The sequence below is a fragment of the Perca fluviatilis genome, chromosome 4 (genome assembly GCF_010015445.1).
Source record: "Perca fluviatilis chromosome 4, GENO_Pfluv_1.0, whole genome shotgun sequence".
NCBI classification, from domain to species: Eukaryota; Metazoa; Chordata; class Actinopteri; order Perciformes; family Percidae; genus Perca; species Perca fluviatilis.
Window position 1 is genome coordinate 1,414,833 of NC_053115.1, and position 17,249 is coordinate 1,432,081.

Consider the following 17,249-nt stretch of genomic DNA (forward strand, 5'->3'; position numbering starts at 1 on the left):
ATGTTTCTGTGGTTGCTGCTGCCTGTGTTTCTGTGGCTGCTGCTGCTGCTGCTGCCTGTGTTTCTGTGGCTGCTGCTGCCTGTGTTTCTGTGGCTGCTGCTGCTGCCTGTGTTTCTGTGGCTGCTGCTGCCTGTGTTTCTGTGGCTGCTGCTGCTGCCTGTGTTTCTGTGGCTGCTGCTGCCTGTGTTTCTGTGGCTGCTGCTGCTGCTGCTGCCTATGTTTCTGTGGCTGCTGCTGCGGTGCATCAGTGTCCTGACATCCTGAAGATGAAACGCTACTGCGCTACGGATGCTAAGCCATCAATCCGAGCCCTACAGGAGATTAGCTCTTTTATCGTAGACAATGTCCACTTTCAGATAATGTTCACGCATACGGGTGATGTTTGTCACTGTCGTGCGTGCAAGCAAAGAGCATGTGAAGTTTTTTTTTCCTTTTTCTTTTATGTGTGTGTGTGCATGTGTGTATCTCTGCATGCATTCAGTTGCCCGAATTAGAGTCTCTGTCCCCGATGAACCAGCGCATGTGGAAGCAGAGGGCGAGGAAGCCGGTCCCCAGCAGGTCACCCAGAGCAGTCAGGTAGGGGATGGAGAAGTTGTCGGGGTCCATACCTCGACCCCACATCCAGTGCACGAGCCAGTCTGCCAGGTAGAGAAGGATTATCACCTGGAGGAAGACGAAGCACAAGCAAACTGTTTGTTACAGGAACCATAGAGACTTTGCTCCTTTAAAAAAGGAACTAAAGGAAGGCGGTATTTGACCAACTGTGCAGACAGTTCACTATTGGGATTACCTGTCGCATTTTCTATGTCTCTAAAATTAGGCCTGGAACAATTATTTTTATATATACTGCATATATAATATATAATTTTTTTTAAATAATATCTTTGTTTAACCGCAATGAATTGCTAACATTACCGAAGGTCTTAAGGTGTATGACTCGTAATTAATTTTGTTTAGATATGCCAAATTGTAATTATATAAGTGATTATGGTCAGACCATATATATTGTTATTATTTCAAATAGTTATTGGTAAGTTGACACATTCATAGCAACAAAAATGACAAAGGGGGGTGGATACAGTTAGACAAAATTTTTATGATAACAAAGAGGCATAGTTTACTTCATAGGCTGTGTACCTGTGTTATTAAAGTGCTCATATCATGCTTTTTGGCTATCCTTACCTGTATAGTGTTATAGGTTTACAAAGTGAAAAAGCCCAAAGTCCCCCCCAGGGACTTACCATCTCCGACAGAAAACACTGTTCACAAACTGCTCCAAACAGCTCTACTGTAGTGCAGCCTTTACCTCAGAGACAAACGTTATAATGCTCGCCTAGCTGCTAGCATGGCACGCCCTCATACTCTGCTTCTGACTGGCTAGTAGTCCTTACCTTGGTACTGTCAGGGCACGCCCTCATACTCTGCAACTGACAAGCTAGCAGTGCTTACTGCGCATGTGTGACTCCCAACAAAGATGTAACAGAAGTGAGATGTCTCACTCTGTAGCTAAAACAGAGAGCTCAACACACAGGGTGAAAAGAGGAGCTGCAGCAATGTGCAGTACAACAAAAATATGGTGATTTTTGAAAATAAAACCACACAAACCTGTTCTGGTACAACCTCTAAATATAATTATGAACCTGAAAATGGGCATAAAATGAGCACTTTAAATGATCTCGGTCACATAACATACATATCTAGTAGAAAGCAAGTCTTAAAGAGGTTATGTTCTTCAAGATCACTTACACAGTACTATGTACACCCTCTGAAAAGAAAATATTAGAAAACTTCTTGACAGGAAACAGTGGATTAGCCAATCAACTCTGCGACCTACTGTTACCCATAACATCCTCTGCGTAGGTTCATTAAGATGTTTACTCTGCAGGAAGCACAATTCCAGCCTCTACAGCTATTTACTACTGCTTCTCTAACAATTAATAATAATAAATGATTAGGTTTTCAGTTTGATGCATGTTATAAAACTCCCAGGAAAAAATAATTTGTGAATACTGCATACATACATTGCACCTAGTTTTGGTTTTCTAGATATTTCCCTCTCCTCAGCCACAGGTAAAGAGCACAGAGTGCGTTTTGTATGCGTGTTGGTGTGTACCTGTAGTAGTGCTGCAACCAGGTAGAACGTAATGAAGACAGGTGTCAGGGTGGTGTGTCCCCCCCTCAGTGAGTTGATGGTGTAGAGGAAGACGAGGTGACCCGGGGCGACCAGGAGGAAGAGCACACGGGCTGAACGAGAGTTCACAGCTGGAAGAGAAAAAAGGACCTACTTTTAAACCAGTCAAACACTTACTAAAATAAAGAATATGATGATGTGTAACTTGTGTAATTCTGCATTTGTCATCATGGAGATCATGGGATGAAATGAAGAGGGAAACATTTCACAGCCGCCCGTCAACTTACAGGAGCCGAAGAAGGAGGTGCAGGGTGTGGGGCACTTCCTGGGGGTGGGGTTGGGATCCCCCAAAGGTAGCCCATTCATGTGCAGATAGGTGGAGATTCGACTGGACTGAACCGCGACCAGGTTACCTCCCACACCTGACACACACACACACACACACACACACACACACACACAGTCATTTCTGAGTTTCAAAATAAAGGTACAAGCTGGTAACTTCATAATAACATTACAGCCTCAATATACTGGTGTGATGCAGGGCTGCAACTTACGATTCAATTAATTATCCATTAATCTCTTTGTCTATAAAATGTCAGAAAATAGTGAATAATGTCCATTACAGTTTCTCAATGGTCTTTAAATGTCTTGTTTTGTCCAAAAACCAAAGATATTCAGTTCAATGTGATATAAAACAGAAAAGAGCAGGAAACCTCCATATTTAAGAAGCTGAAAACACTATTTTCTACCAAGTTACCGTTAATGACCGGAGTGAAGACAGCCATGCCAGCAAAGTTTGGGTTGGTGACAGTCTTGTCGAGGATCAAACCACCAACACTAAAAGACAGACGAGAGAGATTACAGTAAGTGAAATCATTGTTTTCCACTGTCATCATTACATAGACAATACATGAAGATCCATCCCACATGGACATGTGGGTTGTAGGTTGTGAATATAGACTGTATAAAGTATGGACGTAGTCTCTGTGACGCCACCCATATGTTTCTGAAGAGCTGAAGTGAAGCTCAATGTGGGCGGGTCTGGCTGTCGCCATCTTGGCAGTGCCCGACGCCACCTAGTCTTGCTTTGCCAGACCATCCACACGCTGCGGAGCGGAGGAGGGTGTGACTTGTCCACCCAGCTTTCCGGGATGGGAAAAAAAAATGTGCTCTGGTTTATTGGCATTTCTTTAAACCAATCACAATCGTCATGGGCGGTGCTAAGCTCCACATGGAGCCACTGTAAAATAGTCGTGCGAGGGAAAACTCCGATTGGACAGATAATCTAGCTAGCTGTCTGGATTTACCCTGCAGAGATCTGAGGAGCAGTTAAGCATAGTCCTCACAAATCCACCGTGGTTAGAACGGCAACACAAAGAAAGAGGAAGGTAACGGACGCCACCTAACTCACAGCTAATCCAAAATTGGACAAAGAGGTGTCATGAAGCCTACAGATTAATTTAAACAGGGTTTAAATTTATTTTTTGCACCAGTCTGTAAACATGTTTATTTCTGCTGTAAAGTTGGGGCATTTTAACATGCGAGGGTATGGGGAGTTAACCTGACTCCGCCAGATGGATTGCTTCGCATTAGCTCGGCATATCCATCTGGGAACTTTCCGTTGGAGAACTTTTGGGAAGGGGCAGAAATACTGGTTAGCTGATTGGATGAACCATCTGTCTATCACCTATGTTGGTGATAGACGGGCCAAATCAACCAATCAGATCCACGAAACGTATGAAAATACAACCACAAGCCCGCCCCTGCTGCTGCAGGCAAAGCATAGCTCGTTAGCTCAGCAAGCAAGCAACATGTCGGTAAAGGATATTTGCCGTTTGTGTAACGAGAATTTAGGAATAAAAGGCCCCATTTCAGGTTCCCGCTCCATATTCCAAAAGAAGGATCCAAGAGAAAAAAAGCATTAGCGAGCGGCTAACAGAATTAGGGCTACCGCTGTCTGAAAATACTGGTTACCTGATTGGATAAACCATCTGTCTATCACCACCTAAACCCACCTCAAAACCAATGCTGATTGGCCCGGTCGTTTGGCTAACGGCTCCAAATTTTCTCTATCTTAAGATGCCAGACTGATCTGCGAGTGGAGAACTGGAGCTCGCGAAATCAGGACGGTCTCACGAGGCTAATGGGGAGTGACTCCCTTTTTGGAGCTAGCCTCAAGTGGCCATTTGATGAACTGCAGTTTTTGGCACTTCCATGCTGGCTTCATTTTTCAGCACCGGAGGTAAACGGTAAATGGTGATGTGTACATTTTGCATAAATAATGTTAGATATAGCAATAAGCTGTGGAATACATTGTCATACCCACAGTATGTGTATTCTGCAATTTGTGATTTGATAAAGGTGAAGTAACGTGACTTGAGCCCCCTGTGCTCTACCTGCTGATGGCCATGGCAATGATGACTGGCTCCCAGCCGGAGTAGAGGAGTTCTCTGGTGGACGGGATCCTCCTGGCGATCAGCACCCATAGGGGGCACAACGCCACAAACACTGCACACACCAGCGGGTTGGCATAGTCATTGTAATCTGTACAGGGGGAAAAGAAGGTGGATTCACACACCAAGCACGTGTTGATGGACAATGCTTTTTATTATATATTGAATATTCGGTTAAAACAATCAGTGATGCTGTTTTACCCTCATTGTTCTCAGTGAAGTTTGCTGGAAGTGATGTAATATAGTGTTTTATGTGGAGTGAGCACTGTGCCGGACTCCATTTCAAAGCATGATTCTTTTAAATGCTACATTGCTGGTAAAGAGAATAACATGAGTAACAGGCGAACCAGCTGTAAAAGTGACATATTTTCTTTTTATATACGTGCTGTGCAGGGGATCCAATTCTTGCCAATGTAAAGAGTGTGGATTTCGAAAAGTAACTGATAAATATTTAAATAAAAATGTACACCCCAAACCACCCCATCCGCCAGGCCAAGGCAGTTAGGAAACACACTGGCAATAGTGGTGGTGATGGCGCAGTGGATATAACACATGCCTTTGGTGTGGGAGATCTGGGTTCAATTCCAACTGTGATACATCAACCCATGTGTCCCTGAGCAAGGCACTTAACCCCTAGTTGCTCCAGAGGCGCGCAGCCTCTGACATATATAGCAACTGTAAGTCGCTTTGGATAAAAGAGTCAGCTCAATGTAATGTAGTCCCATTTGTTTACAGAAAAGGTATTCTTGTACTACCATTGATACAATTTAAAAAAAAACGAATTTGCTTAGTAATAATAGTTGGTACAATTGTAAAAAGAAAATAACAGCAACAAAGTAACAGTTTTTGTAACAGTGCTTCGAATGGCACCTATTCCATTTTAAGGTCAAATATTAAAGCACCAGGTAACATTATCTTAACAATAATAAAAAATCAAACAGAGTTTGACATTTAACTAAAGATATAACTGTAGAGGTCTGTAGAGGACTATATTACCTGACGTGCCAGATGGTTTTGGTGTGATCTCGTGTGAATCCAGCCGCCATGCAAGGTAAGGACTATATTAGGATTGACAGTAAGTCCCTGGTGTTGTCTCTAGGGGGCAGTGTTACTTCTAAATTGACACTACAGGAGACAATAACCACCACAAACACAACAGCCAAAATAACCCAAATAAGCTCAATATAGTACCTGACTGGCATTTAAAGTTAGTACGACTAATGGGATTACTCCACACTGGTTGCACTGATTCTGAGTGTGTCAGAGTTGGTTTGTCTGTCTGTGGTGTGGAAATGATGGAGCAGCCGATAGTTTAGTGAAGCTGGGTTTGTCTGCTGTAAAGATACTATCGCCGAGCTGACAACAGCTATATTTTCAGCCCTAAAACACAGTGAGATTAGGTGTGTGCTGCCTTCATCCCTATTTACCGCACGCAGCCGGAGTCACATTTCACACATATCTACACATGCTGCTCACTGTCATGAAAACATCTTCAAAGGTAATAGAGGCTTTTCTGATTGTATCACAAACGTACCAACTGTGACTACGTCGCCACTAAACTATAATATGCCACACCTATTTTTTTCTTTTTCCTGCCATGAAGGAACAGACTTATTTGTATGTGACATCTGAATAAAGCTGTAAGAACAGCGTTTGCACTAATTTGCTTTAAATTTATGAAATAATATTTTTACGTCCCATCTCCTCCATACATTTCTTGCCCACACTCTTAAAAATAGCAAACGAGTGAAAACAACAAAAATGTCTCCCTTTATGTGAAAACAGCTGAAAGATCTGTGAAGGCCAAAGACATTGATGCACTTTGATGCTTGGCACTTGTGTGAGCACTAATAAGCACCATTAACTGAGCATTATATATACTAAATGAATAACATTTACTTTGTGAGCTGTGTGTGTGTGTGTGTGTGGGCGGGTGGGTGGGTGGGTGCGTACGTGCGTGTGTGTTTTTATTACCTAGTTCCTTGTACAGTCCAGTTGAAATGCCTGCCAGCAGGGACAGGGTGATCAGGTCTCCCAGGCTAGCAGCAATGGGTGTGGCCACATTGTCAGGGTTGATGCCGACTTTCCTGGACGCGATGATCACACCAATCATGATGAGCCCTGTGGGATTTTGGGTCAGAGATGTCACAACATGGAAGACATCTGAGGGCACTGTCACACATAATCTGTAAAATGTACCATGTGATGTTCAGTGTAACCATCTCTCATCAGGGTTCTGGGGTCTTATTGACTGTGAACTTCAAACAAGTGTGAGGAGCAAACACACAGAGTAGAAAATGTTGTCTTTAAGGGTGTAGCCAGAGGTTTTTTTTTTTCCAGGAGATGGATTGGGATTCTGTTGTTTTCCACCAGGAAAAGCTGAAGCTTGCAATAACAAGGTTGGGTTAAAAACATGAAGTGAGAAGACCTGAAGCAATGAAGGGCTGCTGGCCAGAGAGGCTGAAGGCTTTACAATATTTTAAAAAGCACTAGACCAGTTATAAATGATATTATGTTGTGTTTCTTACAGAAACAGGAAAGTATTCACTGCAGTTAACCACAAACAGGGTCCTCTCATGTCAAGGGCAGATAAGAGAAAGCCTTCGCTCAAGGGCAATAGGGAGAAAAAGCAGTAGAAGAGAAGTTTTTGAGTTAATAAAAGCCATTAAAAACACAATGAATGGAATTTAATGGAATTTTAAGCTTTGTATCCCAGATACGGGCACTGCCATCTTGTAATTTTGGAGCCAGAGTCTGCGCAGTAATGATCGGGCGGTGGAGCTGCGGTATCAAAGTCCCGCACATAAACTCTGCCCGACCAATCGCGAGTCAATCACAGCTGTCAATCATGACGTTTCACCCCGTTTAATAGAATCTCTTTCATAGAGCTAATCAGAAAAATGAACACTTAAACAAATATCAGCGTGATCAGAACTACCTAAAATCCACTAGTCTCGCTTTGCCAGACACTCCTCCAAAGCGCGCTGAAGGAGGGTCTGGCTACTCCACATAGCATTCTGGGATGGGAGGAAAACGTGCTCTGGTTTATTGGCATTTCTTTGAACCAATCAGAATCGTCATGGGAGCCGCAAAACTACTCACAGAGCCGCTGCAAAATAGGCGTGCGAGAGAAAACTCCGATTGGACAGATAGTCTAGCTAGCTGTCTGGATTTACCCTGCAGAGATCTGAGGAGCAGTTAACCATAGTCCTCACAAATCCACCGGAGGTTAGAACGCCAACACAGAGACAGAGGAAGGAAACATCCGGCGGAATATACTGCAGCACCGGAGTGGAACACAAAGGATGTAGACTACTCATCCACTAACATGGAGGAGGAGGAGGCGTAATTTATGACCTATACTGCTGCCAGCCCCCAGGGGGCGGTCAAGGTGTGGCTTCACCAGAGCATTAGAGAGAGTGTGTCCATCTCAAATCATGGGCGCCATATTGGATACCATCATCAGATGACTCTACAGTGTAACCCAATGGGACGGATATGCTATCTTGAAATAAATCGCTTATTTTCACCATAAACAGGCATATACATGTTATTATCAACATTTGGCAATATGTAAAAGGCCCTTACGGAAATATTCTAGTGTATATTTACCTTCTATATTGTAAATGGGCCTATAAAAAATGCCCATTGTAGTCTCTGAGCAGTGTTTACCTTTCTAATGTCCGCTAGCATACGTGACAACTTCGGAACCAATTGCATTCTGATATAATGGAACCAGTTTTTAAATGGCAGACTGAGCCTATAGAAAATGTGTATTGTATTTGGATTTACAATTTGTTCAAAATGAAAATAAGGGAAATTATCAATGAATGGAATGTGTTTTATTTAGCAGAATTACACTGTGTTGTTCTATCCTATCTAATATTTCCTATATTTCTAAGCAGATTTTCTATGCTGTATTGGGCCATCCCTGACTGATTCTCGGTCCCCCCACTTAAAAAGTCCTGGAATCGCCCCTGTGCCTGATGAGTAGCTGTTAACACTGTGAATATCCCTCACGTCCTGTGTGGTGGCCATATATACCTAGCAGCAGAGAGGCGATGAAGGCAGTAGCCACACTGGAGGCACACAGCAGCACAGCGTGGCCCAGCCTGAAGTGTCCCTCTGGGATCCAGCCGAAGATCACAGCAGCTATAGAGGCCAGGAACCCCACCACTGTGGCCTGGACCTGAACACACACAATAAAATGGTGGATATAGCTATCAGTTAACATGTAAACTTCAGACGTACACTCACCTAAAGGATTATTAGGAACACCTGTTAAATTTCACGTTAATGAGATTATCTAATCAACCAATTACATGGCAGCTGCTTCAATGCATTCTGGAGTCCTGGGGGGGAAATGCCTTGTTGATGCTAGAGGTCAGAGGAGAATGGGCCAACTGATTCAAGCTGATAGAAGATCAACTTTGACTCAAATAACCACTCGTTACAACCGAGTTTTGCAGCAAAGCATTTGTGAAGCCACAACACGCACAACCTTGAGGTGGATGAGCTACACCAGCAGAAGACCCCGCCGGGTACCACTCATCTCCACTAAAAATAGGAAAATGGGGCTATAATTTGCACGAGCGCACCAAAATTGGACAGTTGAAGACTGGAAAAATGTTGCCTGGCCTGATGAGTCTCGATTTCTGTTGAGACATTCAGATGGTAGAGTCAGAATTTGGCGTAAACAGAATGAGAACATGGATCCGTCATGCCTTGTTACCACTGGGCAGGCTGCTGGTGGGGGTGTAATGCTGTGGGGGATCCCTTTCGACTTCAGAACTGCCTTAATTCTTTGTGTCATTGATTCAACAAGGTGCTGGAAGCATTCTTTAGAAATGTTGGCCCATATTGAGAGGATAGGCTCAAACACGGTATTAGTATGGTGTTCCTAATAATCCTTTAGGGGAGTGTATGTGAGAGTATCCTGTTACATCTGAGCAGCTTTCAGAATCTACACACTGTTGAAGCTTTCATGGCATTCATACATACAGTATGATTTACAGTTTGATTTATTCAATATCACAGACCCCAGAAAACAACTTGTTAATTCACTTTTACTCACAGTTATTAGCTTTTTATCTGAGGGGAACACTATTTCTAAACACAGTGTCACAACTACCAAAATAAGTAATAGACAAAAAATGTGAATCTCCAATATAAGTATTTTGATGAAGTGTGACCCAATGTGATTGCACCCTGCCTCTTTATAGGAAGTGTTCCAGGAACTATGGCCTCACCAATCATTACACAACCACAAGCCCACTTCAAATAACAGACCCTCAGAAATGGCCAAATGAAGAGTCAATTTGGGGAAATGAAATATTATTGGAATGTTCACAATAGGATATTTACATATACCAATATATCAAGCTGGATTGACAGAGACTGACCTCTCATTTTGGAAATATTGGTTGTTGATATCCTTGTTTATGTACAGTAACTGCTCAGAGAAGGAGCAGGAAATGAGAGGCTGCAGTGAGTGCAAGGACATTAATTGAGAGTAATGACAATAGTGTTTGAGGAAAAAGCTCCTGCAGTCTCCTGCCCATGCTATTTCCTGTCCCACCAGCTCTTTGTCTCAGGACACAAGTTATTTTCAAACTGTGCTTGACTGACATCTCAGTGACTTTCAACTTAGACCCTTATTAGGGGTGTCACGATTCTCCAAAAATCCACGATTCGATTTCACTCTCGATTTTAAGGTCACGATTCGATTCAAATTTCTTTTCAGTAGTGACAGCAGGAGCCACTAGATGGCAGAAGGGTACTTTACAACAACAGTTTGAGTTTCTCAGAGTTTACAAGGTGCAATTAAATGCACCATGAGGTTAACGAGGTGCACCTGAACACAGCATTTAGTAAAATCAGAGCCCACAGGCTTTACAGTTCGTGGTGTGTTAACATAACTCAAGGGAAGGTGAAACATTGTCACAACCGTGATTTCAGGGAAGCGGGGGGATTTTCTAGTTCTGTTGTGTCCCGCAGTGGCCATGGTGTCTGGAAAAGTTCAGCCGCAGGCTACTGGTAAGCTAGCTTTACCCTGTTTCTTTAGCTGCAAGCTTTAGGCAGGCAAGCCTGTTTTTCTTCAGACGTGTGAAAGTAGGCGGGCTTGGAGAGAGAAAAATTGTGACACCCCTAACCCTTATCGCTCTGAAGGTGCAGTCAGATCAGACAATATGTGGAAACACACTGTGCTGGTGTAGCGTGTGTGTGTGTGTGTGTGTGTGTGTGTGTGTGTGTGTGTGTGTGTGTGTGTGTGTGTGTGTGTGTGTGTGTTTGTCACTTCTTATTTCTGATCAGAGCTAGAGCTCAGAAGCTTGAAGTCACCCAGTACACTAGTGTTACTGGTGTGTCCAGTAATGATCCGTCGCTCTGTTTACTATACACACAGTGCACTTATGAAACCAGATTGTTCCCAGGTGTGGCAGTAATTTGATTCCTGAAATGTTATGTAAAGCAAAAACTGGGTTTCCTTGATCAGGTTAAGGGTCCAAGAGAAACCCTAATTATTTGGCCATGTTAAACTGTAATCAGGTTGTTTTTTTTAAAGATTATTTTTTGCAGAGCTGTATAGTAACGAAGTAGAACTACTTCACTACTCTACTTAAGTACTAAAAGGCTGTATCTGTACTCTACTGGAGTATTATTTTTTTCTCCTACTTCCACTTTTACTTGCGTACATATTTTCGATGAGTTTAATACTTTTACTTCGATAAATTTTTTATGTGCTGCATCGTTACTGTTGTGAATGAGACTGTGGAGGTTACAGTGTGTGGAGTTACGGCTACGTTACGCTAATTACGTAAGAAATCCCCGAGATCGCGTCGTGTTTCTTTTCATTACGGTCAGAGAGGATGTAAGTTTGTACCCTTTCTATTTAGTTATTGATGCAGCAGATTAAAGGTGCTCTAAGCCATGTTGGGAGACGTTATTCTTGTTGATGTTCAAAGTATTTCAAACAAAACGAGACTAGCTCGCCCCTCCCTCCTCCTCATCCCGTCCCCTCCCCCTCCCTTCCGTGCTTCAGCGAACAAACTTTTGACTGCTTTCTTTAATAACTACATAACACAATACTTGTACTTTTAGTACTTGAGTAGTACATTTTAAAATAAACTACTTGCAATACTTAAGTACAAAAAATTTTGAATACTTTACTACTTCTACTTAAGTGTGGTGCTTAAAGAGCACTTCAACTTCTACTCAAGTCCCACAAGAGGGGGACCGACATGCAGCAAAGGGCCGCAGGTCGGAGTCGAACCCACGGCCGCTGCGCAGAGGAGTAAACCTCTACTGAGCCAACCCGGCCACGTAATCAGGTTTTTAAAGGTTGTTTTGTGCATGATAAAAATCCTGAACAAGGATCATGTAGCTGTGACAAAAGTCTGACAGGAAAAAAGAAAAAGCCTCACTACTTGTAGCTAGGGCTGGGTATCGCCAATGATTTCCCGAATCGATCTGATTCTGATTCATAAGGTCCCAATTCGATTACATTTCCGATTTGATTTGATATCAATAAGGGAAATTTCAGTTACGTTACCAACTTTGCTTGGATATAAAAAGAAATTGTCAGTGAACTTTTGCTGTAAATTGTACAAGCAAGAAGCAACCCTCAAATATATATATATATATTTTTTTATAATGCATCAGGTTAATGTTTACATTAAGAATTGACCCCCCAAAAGGGGCTATTGTAGCTGTGCATTGTGGTATCCCAAATAATTCAATGCAGAGTCACACATATAAATGGCGTTTTAGAACACTGAACAGCACATAAACTCATAATCGGATTTCTTCCTCCCAGTACCCTGGTTGGTTAAGCATGGTCAGAGAGATGACTTCATCGTCCTCTAGATGTGTTTCAGTTACCTGGATGAGGGCCAAGTTCCCCATGATCATCTTCCACATGTTCTTAGCTGTGTCCATCTGACCAATATTAGCCTGAAAGAGAGACAAGAACACACAAGTTCAACATATTATCGTGTGTGTGTGTGTGTGTGTGTGTGTGTGTGTGTGTGTGTGTGTACAGCGTGTGTCCATGCTGTGGCCTCTTGGTCCCATCAGAACAATCAGATGTCAGTTCTCTGGACAAAGACACTCTGATCTGATCCCCCACCCTGTGGCAGACTCCACTTATCTCATCTCCCTCTTTCTCTCTCTCTCTCTCACACTCACACACACACACACACACACACACACACACACACACACACACACACGCACACACACGCACACACACACACACGCAAACACACGGTCTCAAGTGGCTACAGTGGGCTACTGTGTGTCCAGAGCAATGATCCTGATGCTCATCCACAGTGAGAGGACACAAACAGAGGATCTCCTCTTCCTTCCTGTCCTCTAACATTTACATATGTAGAGGGAAGGAAACATCTGCACCAATGAAAACACACACAAGTCTGCGGGGAGGGAAATCTGCTTCATGCTTGGATTTATGTAATAAAGCGGTGTACGGAGTTTCTAAGAAAAGTTTGGAGGATAATTCCAGTTTAACTTCTACTTTAACAATTGTTCTTCACAATTATCCAGCAGCTACAGACTTTTCTTATGAGTTGTTGGAGAACAAAAGAAAGTGAATAAGGTAAAGAGAGAGTGAATATTGGACTTATATTGGCCAGGCAGCTAGAAACATGTCTCTAAAGAACACACTATTACACACTATCTGTTGGCTTGTGTTGATTACTGTAATGGCGCTTTAATAAAGATTGTATAAAGATTTTAACTTTTATACAGTAAAACGTTGAATACATCCTCTTAACTGACTTACTGTAAAACAAATATTAAGAGGATTAGAGACACTAAAGTAGTGCAAAACTTAAAAAGACATGCTATTATTATAAGTGAAATAATCTATATTGAGGCAGGAATGGGAGTTTTTTTTTAATGCTGAAAATCCATTATGACTATACATAAAGATAAACCAATGTTAAAAGTATTTTAATGTTTAATAACTGGTTAATAATGAAGAGCCATAGTGAGATGGTCTTGATGACTGGGTGTTAATATTGTTTTTTTCTGTGTGTCTCCCTCTCAAAAGTCTCACAATGTAGCACCATCCTTATTTGACAACTGCTTCTAGCAGCATGACAGGGAGATTGACGCTCATGTGTTTAGAACTGTGCGTCATTGGGATTTGTGTATCTGCCACATAGCCACACAAACCTACTCCTCACCCATCAGCACCATGTAAATGTGTGCATGGACTCCTCCTGCTACCTCAGCCAATCTAACCCTAACCCTAATAAATCTTTTCTGATTCTGATTCTGTCGTTCAGAGGGGGCAGACTGCCACAGACATTAGACAGGAAAGATAAGAGAAAGCCAAACGTCTGTGCAAAGCATGGGGGCATCATAGCCTGGTCCTACCAGACTCTGGTACATTAGCCTGGTCCTAACAGACTCTGCTACACTAGCCTGGTCCTACCAGACTCTGGTACATTAGCCTGGTACTACAAGACTCTGGTCTAGAGTAGCCTGGTCCTACCAGACTCTGGTACATTAGCCTGGTACTACCAGACTCTGGTCCATTAGCCTGGTCCTACCAGACTCTGGTACACTAGGCTGGTCCTACCAGACTCTGGTCCATTTCATTTGTACAGAGAGTCTCGCCTCTCTCCTTTGACAAGTGTTAACTTCCTTGAAGGCGGGTACTCTGTTGAAGTTTAAAACTATTGGATTTATAAATAATGCAATCTCACTACAGGGAATGAAAGATAATTTGATTGTTAGAAATACCCTTAAACATGAAATCAAGTACGTAGACCCTTTGGCATTAAAAATCAACTCTGTGTTCTGGCGCCTATTGTTTGCAATCCTGATTTTGAATTCTCTTGTTTAGATGTGGGTTTTAAAACATTGAATGATGCTGGTATCTCTCAAATACAAGATCTCTGCTCTGCTCAAATCTTTCTCTCAACTCAGAACTGAATTTGAGCTCCCTCAAACACAATTTTTCCGTTATTTACAGTTTAGGAGCTATATCCATTCTATACCAATATATATGTGAGTGGCTTGAGTACGAATCCGCTTGAAAAGATCCTATTAAAGTCTTCTTCCTTAAAGAAGAAAGTTTCAAGTTATATTTACTCTCAAATGTTTGTCATCACCCCTATGATTAATAGTAAAACTTCTTGGGGTGAAGATTTTGGATCCCAACTGGATGAGGGGTTGTGGAAAAGGATCTTGTTGAATGCAAAGAAAATTACATGTTCTAATAAATCCTATGAGACTCAATATACGATTATCCACAGACTGCATGTTAGCCCTGCTATTCGATGTAAATATGAACCTATGTGCTCATCATTATGTGTGAAATGTAAAAATAGCTGTGACACTTACGGACATCATGTCCAAAAATCTCAAGTTTCTGGCTATCGGTCCAAAACGAGATTAAGAACATTTTTAGGTTTGATATTCCACTAAATCCATACCGTTTTGTACTGGGACTGGATGCTAATTGTGATCGTAGGTACAGGTACATTCTTAGAGTTGCTTTGTATGCTGCACACCTCACAATACTACATCAATGGTTAGATGAAGATCCTCCTAATATTACAATGTGGTATGAAAAATGTATGTCCATCTTGCCATTGGAGAGACTATCACATGTACTAAGAAACATGCTTGATGTTTTTGTAAGGGAATGGTCTCCATTAGAATTATACCTAAAAGAAGAATGGTCTACAGTAATATATATATATATATATATATATATATATACTGTATATATATATAGGGGTAGGAATTTGAAAAGTGACTGAATAAGCAAATTAAATATTTAATTTTGCACTGCAACTGCTAGTTTTATTTTACTTTACTCTTTTATTTTTATTTATTTTCTTTCTTTATGTGACTGTCTGTTTATGTCTTGTATCACTTGTATAAAATACAATTTAAAAAAAAAACTATTGGATCTGCCCAGAGCCACTCTGGATCTGCCATAACCAATCGCTAACGTTTGGTCGTGACGTCGGCTTAGGGCCACAACATCACGGCCCCCCAACACAACTCAGCAAAGATTGTTCTTGCTCGGGCTTTAACTTCGGGATATTCGGCAGCATTGCCACAACGGAACTACAACTCAAACTAGTGCACAACCTCACTGCATTGTTCTCAGCCACGCCCTCTGTTCACTGATTGGACCGCCAAATATTTATCCGGAGAAAACCCAAGAATATACCGCAAACCCAGACGGAGTACTGAAGGGAAATGAAAACTGAGCGGAAGTATGTAGGCCAGGCTAGGGGCATCATAGACTCACAATCAACTCCACAAGTGAAGGGACGCATATAGTTGCTTTCAGACAGAACAAGCTTTTGCAACTCATAGAAAAATTTCCTTTTAGAACAACAATGTGCAAACTGATTCAGTACACAGATGAGCTCAGAAATTTGCAGAAGCATCGCCTGGTGTTATGAGATATGTGATGATGCATAGACCTTAGCTTTGTGTGTGTGTGTGTGTGTGTGTGTGTGTGTGTGTGTGTGTGTGTGTGTGTGTGTGTGTGTGTGTGTGTGTGGATTAGTGGTCTTTGGATCATCAGTGAAAGTGATTCACAGAGGACGAAAGAAGGATGAGAGGCTGAAACACGATGCCTACGATTCAAAAGCATCACTCCACATTTAAAAACACCATTCATTTGCAACTTGTTCACTTTGGGTCAAATCTCTTGATTACATGGTTAGAGCCACATATATGAATGCAGTGTATGTTGAAACATCTAATACACATAGGATGAGGATAAAGTAGGCTTTTGTATTGGTTGTAATCGCTCAATTATAGTGTGGTCAATGTTGTATTGTTTTTGCAACTTGGAGACAGTTGCAGTGCAGGTGCTGCCAATTTCTTGTAATCCAAAAAATATCATTATCCAAATACGTACAATCAGTAACACGAGAGGGGATAAGACAGAAGTGAGAAAACAACTGCGTGTTGATAAAAAGTAGAAAGACAAGACTCGTTTGAGTGAAATATTCAAAGAAAAGAAATATCAAAGGAAACACGGTCATGTGAATTGAAGACTCCTACAGCCAGCCAGTCCTAGGGATTACATTATTTTTTTTATCACTAATAAGCACATTAGGAAATTTACAGTGGTCTTAATCTGCACATAATTAGCGGCGGCATGGAAAGAAACGTGGTCCTGCTGGGGCCAGCCAGCAGAGAGCTAACAGTAATGTCTCAGGACAAGCACCACACTCTGGCCTACTTTGTGATGATGGATGTGAGAATCCTTTTATGCTGAACTCTAAACTATGCAGCTTGACAAATGGGACCGGTGCAAAAAAAGAAACAAGTTAATACAAATAAAGTCATTATATCTGCTAATTCTGTTGAAGTCTTAAAACATGACTTTAAAAAACTAAATGATGCCTACATGTGTGTTGTTGAATCAGCAGGGATAACAAAAATATTTGAAAGCAATACAATGTTGACATGAAACCTATGTCCTTGGTCATGGGTTTGTTTTAAACACATACATTTTCATATCCCTTTAATAGTGTTGCAAAAGTTGTCATTCCAGGGATATATTTATTTAGTTATTTGCTAAATTTGGGCCCCTGCCCCTCTAACATCCTCTTCATGTCCCTGGTTCCATGTAAAACGACGATACTTATATCATGTATATGTTG

The 17,249-nt window shown here is 41.8% G+C and overlaps 1 protein-coding gene across 1 annotated transcript in view; it reads right to left on the bottom strand.

Moving 5' to 3' along the window:
• Positions 1 to 167: 167 nt before the first annotated feature.
• Positions 168 to 17,249, bottom strand: part of slc41a1 (solute carrier family 41 member 1) — a 33,905-nt gene continuing 16,823 nt past the window's right edge. The window contains exons 4-11 of the mRNA XM_039796303.1: positions 12,466 to 12,537; positions 8,632 to 8,776; positions 6,562 to 6,708; positions 4,531 to 4,678; positions 2,892 to 2,971; positions 2,419 to 2,553; positions 2,114 to 2,262; positions 168 to 663 (exon numbers count right to left, since the gene is read on the bottom strand). Of these exons, the coding sequence (XP_039652237.1) occupies positions 478 to 663; positions 2,114 to 2,262; positions 2,419 to 2,553; positions 2,892 to 2,971; positions 4,531 to 4,678; positions 6,562 to 6,708; positions 8,632 to 8,776; positions 12,466 to 12,537 (1,062 nt within the window). The 3' untranslated portion in view covers positions 168 to 477. The remainder of the gene's footprint in view (positions 664 to 2,113; positions 2,263 to 2,418; positions 2,554 to 2,891; positions 2,972 to 4,530; positions 4,679 to 6,561; positions 6,709 to 8,631; positions 8,777 to 12,465; positions 12,538 to 17,249) is intronic.